Genomic DNA, 5,669 nt, shown 5'->3' on the forward strand with positions numbered 1-5,669 from the left:
TATATTATATAATAGAATAATATATAATAATAATGATAGATGGTAATAATCTAATTCTTAGTGTATAACTCTAAACTCCATATACAGTGCTAGCTACAGCTCTCCCATTTTGGGCAGACACAACAATTCCTCTCCAGGCCTGGCAATCAAGGACACCTCACTGCCTCAAGCCTCAAGAAATGTAAACAAAAGTGAGTTGGGTGGAGTAAATTTGGGATAAATTACTTCATTACCCGAAGATGTAATTGGAACATTAACCCCCAATATGCAAATGGCCCAAACTTATACAAGTGTGAAAACCTGTGACCCATCATCCATTTTTAGCAGGATTCATTTGCCCAAAATGTACCTGAAAGCCCTTCAACAAATATATCAACTTTTTATTCTCTTCATTTTGTCTGGCCTCTGGTTTTAGGTAGCCCAAGAAAGAATTAGAGTGGGGATGGGACCAAAACCACGGAGCTAAAACAAAATAACTGCATCAGCTGACAGCATTTGTGTCCTGGGACTGCCCAGAACATTCCCTGAAGAGATTCTGGAATATGGACAAGGACCCAGTGACACAAGTCAGTCACATTTTATATCATCCCTTCTAACATACAATTATTTTCTCTTTATCCCCACATAATCCCTCATTTCTAACACCAAAAAGCAACGAGGGTTCACACGGTCCTCAAGTTTCTTTCTATTCAGTATTAAAAATACAAAACCCTCTGTGCACATAAAAACTCAACCCTGATAAAAAATGGAGCAACATCTAATATATTTTTTAACTCATTTTTCTTTTTTTTATAGGTTGGAAGCACTGAAACAAATATTTTCACTGCTCTTGCGGGGTTTTTAAGTGGGTATATTCAGATGAAATAATAAAGATAATTTACCCTTTGTTTTCTCCTGGCCTTTAGAGGCACGTGGGGATGGAGCTGGGGCTCCTCACCTGCTCAGGGAGCCTCAGGCAGCTCCACATCCCATGGAAAATGCTCCTGGAACTGCTCCAAAGGGCTGGGGCACTGCAGGCTCTGCTCTGGGACAGCTGCAGCTCCTCCCTGACAAACCCCCTGGAACCCACACACATTCCACACGCAGGGAAAACACAAACATGACTGATCTGCTCAGCTGCATCAGCACCTCGGGGGCTTTGAAGCTGATAAACTTGTGATTGATGTCATTGCAGTGCTCCTGCACAGAGCACTGCTCGCTTTAACACTTCCTGCTCCCCGTCACAGCAACTGCAGCTGCCCCTTGCAAGGGGTGAGGGCAAGAGAGGGATTGAGGCAGAGGAAAAAGGAAGATTCCTTTCCCACTGCAAAGGGCTTTCTGCAGCACAGGCTGGATGGAGCATCTGTTGTAAACATCTGCTTAAAGCAGGGAGGAAACGGCACTTTTGGCACATCCTTCCTAGATGGAAACCATAACCAGCTTCAAGTACCAATCTCAGGGATTTATTGCATATTTGCAGTCAGTTTGGGAGTCTGAGAAATGTCTGAATTCTGGTAATGAGAGTGTCTCTGCAACTGAGCTTCTTACAAAATGGGTCAACCTGCTGGATTTTCTTCTGAACACTCCCAGGGGAGCTCACATTCTATTTCTACAGAATCACAGAATGGTTTGGGTTGGAAGGGACCTCAAAGACCATCTTGTTCCACCCAGGATTCTCATAGGTGAGCTCCCAGGGGATCTCACATTCTATTTCTACAGAATCACAGAATGGTTTGGGTTGGAAGGGACCTCAAAGACCATCTTGTTCCACCCAGGATTCTCATAGGTGAGCTCCCAGGGGATCTCACATTCTATTTCTACAGAATCACAGAATGGTTTGGGTTGGAAGGGACCTCAAAGACCATCTTGTTCCACCCAGGATTCTCATAGGTGAGCTCCCAGGGGATCTCACATTCTATTTCTACAGAATCACAGAATGGTTTGGGTTGGAAGGGACCTCAAAGACCATCTTGTTCCACCCAGGATTCTCATAGGTGAGCTCCCAGGGGATCTCACATTCTATTTCTACAGAATCACAGAATGGTTTGGGTTGGAAGGGACCTCAAAGACCATCTTGTTCCACCCAGGATTCTCATAGGTGAGCTCCCAGGGGATCTCACATTCTATTTCTACAGAATCACAGAATGGTTTGGGTTGGAAGGGACCTCAAAGACCATCTTGTTCCACCTCCTGCCAAGGGCAGGGACACCTTCTACTGGAGCAGGTTGCTCAGAGGCCATTCCAGCCTCTCCTGCTACCTGCAGGGAATGTCAGCCCTTGGGTCCCAGCTCACCTGGATCCTGCACCCAAGATCTGTTCTTGTATCATGGATTGGATGAGATGCCACCAGGCCTTTCAGAACTTCCATTCTCTCTCTGCCATGAGCATTTCTAACCTGGCTGGGGGCATTCACTGATGGCTGGGATGAGCCACGTGTCACCCTCCAGCACCTTGGCAGGATTCTCACATGTCACCAAGAAAACCCCACAGCACAGCCTGGTCTGAGCCTCCTGTGACCTGCCAGGGCCAGGAACCCTCTGCCCCCAGAGCAGTGCCACAGTCAGGCTCTTGCCCAGAGAGGAATTAATTTATTCCTCTAATTATTGATTAACTGTAATGTCACAGGCCTGGATTAAAGCCCTGAGCTCCACAAGGCCTAACTCAACCTGGTGAGGAACCAAACCCTACCCTGCCCCAGCTGTGCTGCTGCTTCTCTGAGCACCTCAAATCTCCCTGTTCTACAACCCAACCTACAGCCCTTGTACCCCAAAATGTCACTGGAAAAACTGAGTGGAAAAACTCAGGATCACCATGAGCTGAAGTTCCCCAGCCATGATGTCCCAAAAAACTCAGGATCACCATGAGCTGAAGTTCTCCAGCCATGATGTCCCAAAAAACTCAGGATCTCCATGAGCTGAAGTTCTCCAGCCATGATGTCCCAAAAAACTCAGGATCTCCATGAGCTGAGGTTCTCCCAGCCATGCTGTGTCTCAGCACAGCTCTGAGCACTCAGGGATCCCAAAGCCCAGGTCCCTGAGCAGGACTTGCCTGGAGAAGAAGTGCTCTCTGATGTGGATCTCTTCCTGGAAGGGCTGCAGCTTGTGCTCTCCGACTGCCTCTGTGAGGGCTTCTCCTGGCTTGGCAAAGTGCCTGCAAGGAAAGGCACAAAAAACATCATTTCAGGCTAAAGGTTTAAATTCAGGTTGCTCTGAACACCTGTGTGCTCCCAGAATGCAGGGGAAGGAGGGAAAGGAAACAGCAAGCAGGGATTGCACACAGGAAAGTGCAGAGGTAAACAAGCCATGAGTAAAGCCATGGAATATTAACCATCAGAATGAGGTTGTAAATGGGAAAGGAAAGGAAAGGAAAGGAAAGGAAAGGAAAGGAAAGGAAAGGAAAGGAAAGGAAAGGAAAGGAAAGGAAAGGAAAGGAAAGGAAAGGAAAGGAAAGGAAAGGAAAGGAAAGGAAAGGAAAGGAAAGGAAAGGAAAGGAAAGGAAAGGAAAGGAAAGGAAAGGAAAGGAAAGGAAAGGAAAGGAAAGGAAAGGAAAGGAAAGGAAAGGAAAGGAAAGGAAAGGAAAGGAAAGGAAAGGAAAGGAAAGGAAAGGAAAGGAAAGGAAAGGAAAGGAAAGGAAAGGAAAGGAAAGGAAAGGAAAGGAAAGGAAAGGAAAGGAAAGGAAAGGAAAGGAAAGGAAAGGAAAGGAAAGGAAAGGAAAGGAAAGGAAAGGAAAGGAAAGGAAAGGAAAGGAAAGGAAAGGAAAGGAAAGGAAAGGAAAGGAAAGGAAAGGAAAGGAAAGGAAAGGAAAGGAAAGGAAAGGAAAGGAAAGGAAAGGAAAGGAAAGGAAAGGAAAGGAAAGGAAAGGAAAGGAAAGGAAAGGAAAGGAAAGGAAAGGAAAGGAAAGGAAAGGAAAGGAAAGGAAAGGAAAGGAAAGGAAAGGAAAGGAAAGGAAAGGAAAGGAAAGGAAAGGAAAGGAAAGGAAAGGAAAGGAAAGGAAAGGAAAGGAAAGGAAAGGAAAGGAAAGGAAAGGAAAGGAAAGGAAAGGAAAGGAAAGGAAAGGAAAGGAAAGGAAAGGAAAGGAAAGGAAAGGAAAGGAAAGGAAAGGAAAGGAAAGAAGAGAAGAGAAGAGAAGAGAAGAGAAGAGAGAAGATCCCCCACATATTCCTACTCTCAACTGAATCCAAACTCGTTGATTTTCAGAAGAGTTTGGAGAAGACCAGCCCTCCCAGCCCCTCTGGATGAGCAATCCCAGCTCTCAGCCACTGTCCCACCACTCAGGCACTGGGAAGGAGGTGAAACCCTGAGTGGCTTTGTGCTGCTGATCCCATCCCTCTGCGCTGGGAGGTGCTTTTTCATTCTGGAAAAGCATTCCCTTCCCCTCCTTGGGCAGAACTGCTCACCAGGAACTGCAGAAAGGTGAAAAGCCAAAAAGAAAATTCTCTCAAGATTTAAAAATTCTTTAGATTTCTCCCTTGCTGTGTTGCTTTTCCTTTTCAAGACCCCGTCACAATAAAACCCACAAATATTTCTGCTCCAGTCCATCATGGCAAATCTGTTACAGCCCTGGGGCCTAAACCTGTGAGGATGATGATGATGATGATGATCTACACACAGAGCAGCACTGGATTTCAGGCACCTGCAGAACACATTTCACTCTGTGCTCCCAGCACACAGGGCTTGTTGGTACTTGCTAAATCCCTGGATGATGTCACCAGGCAGCAGGAAGCACAATTATCATTCCTTGGTTCAAAACCAATTTTAGAAAGAGACAGGAATCCCACAACTGCTGCAGGGTGAAGGGACAGGGCTGGGAATGGCAGCTCTGCTGAGAACACAAGCAAAGATCTATTTGTTTCCCTTTTTACACATAAATATTTTCTTACAGTAAACTGCTTTATTTTCCTAAAATTTCAACTTCTAGACAATCCAAATTACTCTTGAAAGCAAAGGCTGTGGGAGTCATGAAAATGTCATAGAAAAACCTGGTATTGCAGTAATGAAAATGCTGAGATATTAAAAACTCTGATCAGTATAAAACCCCAGATAAGCAAAAATGCACGTGGTAGTGCAAGAGGAGAATGTGCATATCCTGAAAATATCTAAAAGACAAAATCCAGGATGCAAAATCCCAGATTTTTGTGTTTCCCTTCAAAATATGGTACAGTAATGAATATTATATATTTATTATTATACCGTATTTTGGTATATCATTGATTATTTTATATATCCCTCCCTTCCTCAACGAATCCTCCAAAAGGTAACAGCAGGACACTGAAGTTCTGCCCAAAATTCCTCCCCTGCCCATGGCCTCAATGCCTCAAGGGAAACCCCAAGGTGTGTGAAGATGGGAGAAACCTTGAAAATCCAAACTGATTCACCAGAATCTCTGAGAAAATCTCCTTTTAGATCCTCTCCAGCCTCAAGGTTTGGATTTTTTTAAATGATGGGCACTCTTAGCTCCTGATGACTGCTGGAGGGAATGCACAAGAGCACTTTCCCAAGGATTCCAACCCCTCAAGAGCTGAGCTGAGCTGGGCTGAGCTGGGGCATGCACAGGTGCTCAGCACTGGGAAGAGCTCTCCTGGTTCCAGCTGGGACAGGGTGAATTTGTCCCAGTGATGCCTCAAGGTTTAGGTTTTATATTTTTCAAGTTCTGTGCTGCTTTACTGTGTGGGTTTGGGCTTCATATCAGGG

At 45.2% G+C, this 5,669-nt stretch overlaps 1 protein-coding gene across 1 annotated transcript in view; it reads right to left on the bottom strand.

Moving 5' to 3' along the window:
- Window positions 1–5,669, bottom strand: part of ASH1L (ASH1 like histone lysine methyltransferase) — a 63,932-nt gene that overhangs the window by 32,680 nt on the left and 25,583 nt on the right. Inside the window, exon 3 of the mRNA XM_031064343.1 lies at window positions 2,964–3,129. Coding sequence (XP_030920203.1) covers window positions 2,964–3,129 — 166 coding nt within the window. The remainder of the gene's footprint in view (window positions 1–2,963; window positions 3,130–5,669) is intronic.

Source organism: Geospiza fortis, unplaced genomic scaffold (genome assembly GCF_000277835.1).
Source record: "Geospiza fortis unplaced genomic scaffold, GeoFor_1.0 scaffold313, whole genome shotgun sequence".
In the NCBI taxonomy this organism is placed as follows: Eukaryota; Metazoa; Chordata; class Aves; order Passeriformes; family Thraupidae; genus Geospiza; species Geospiza fortis.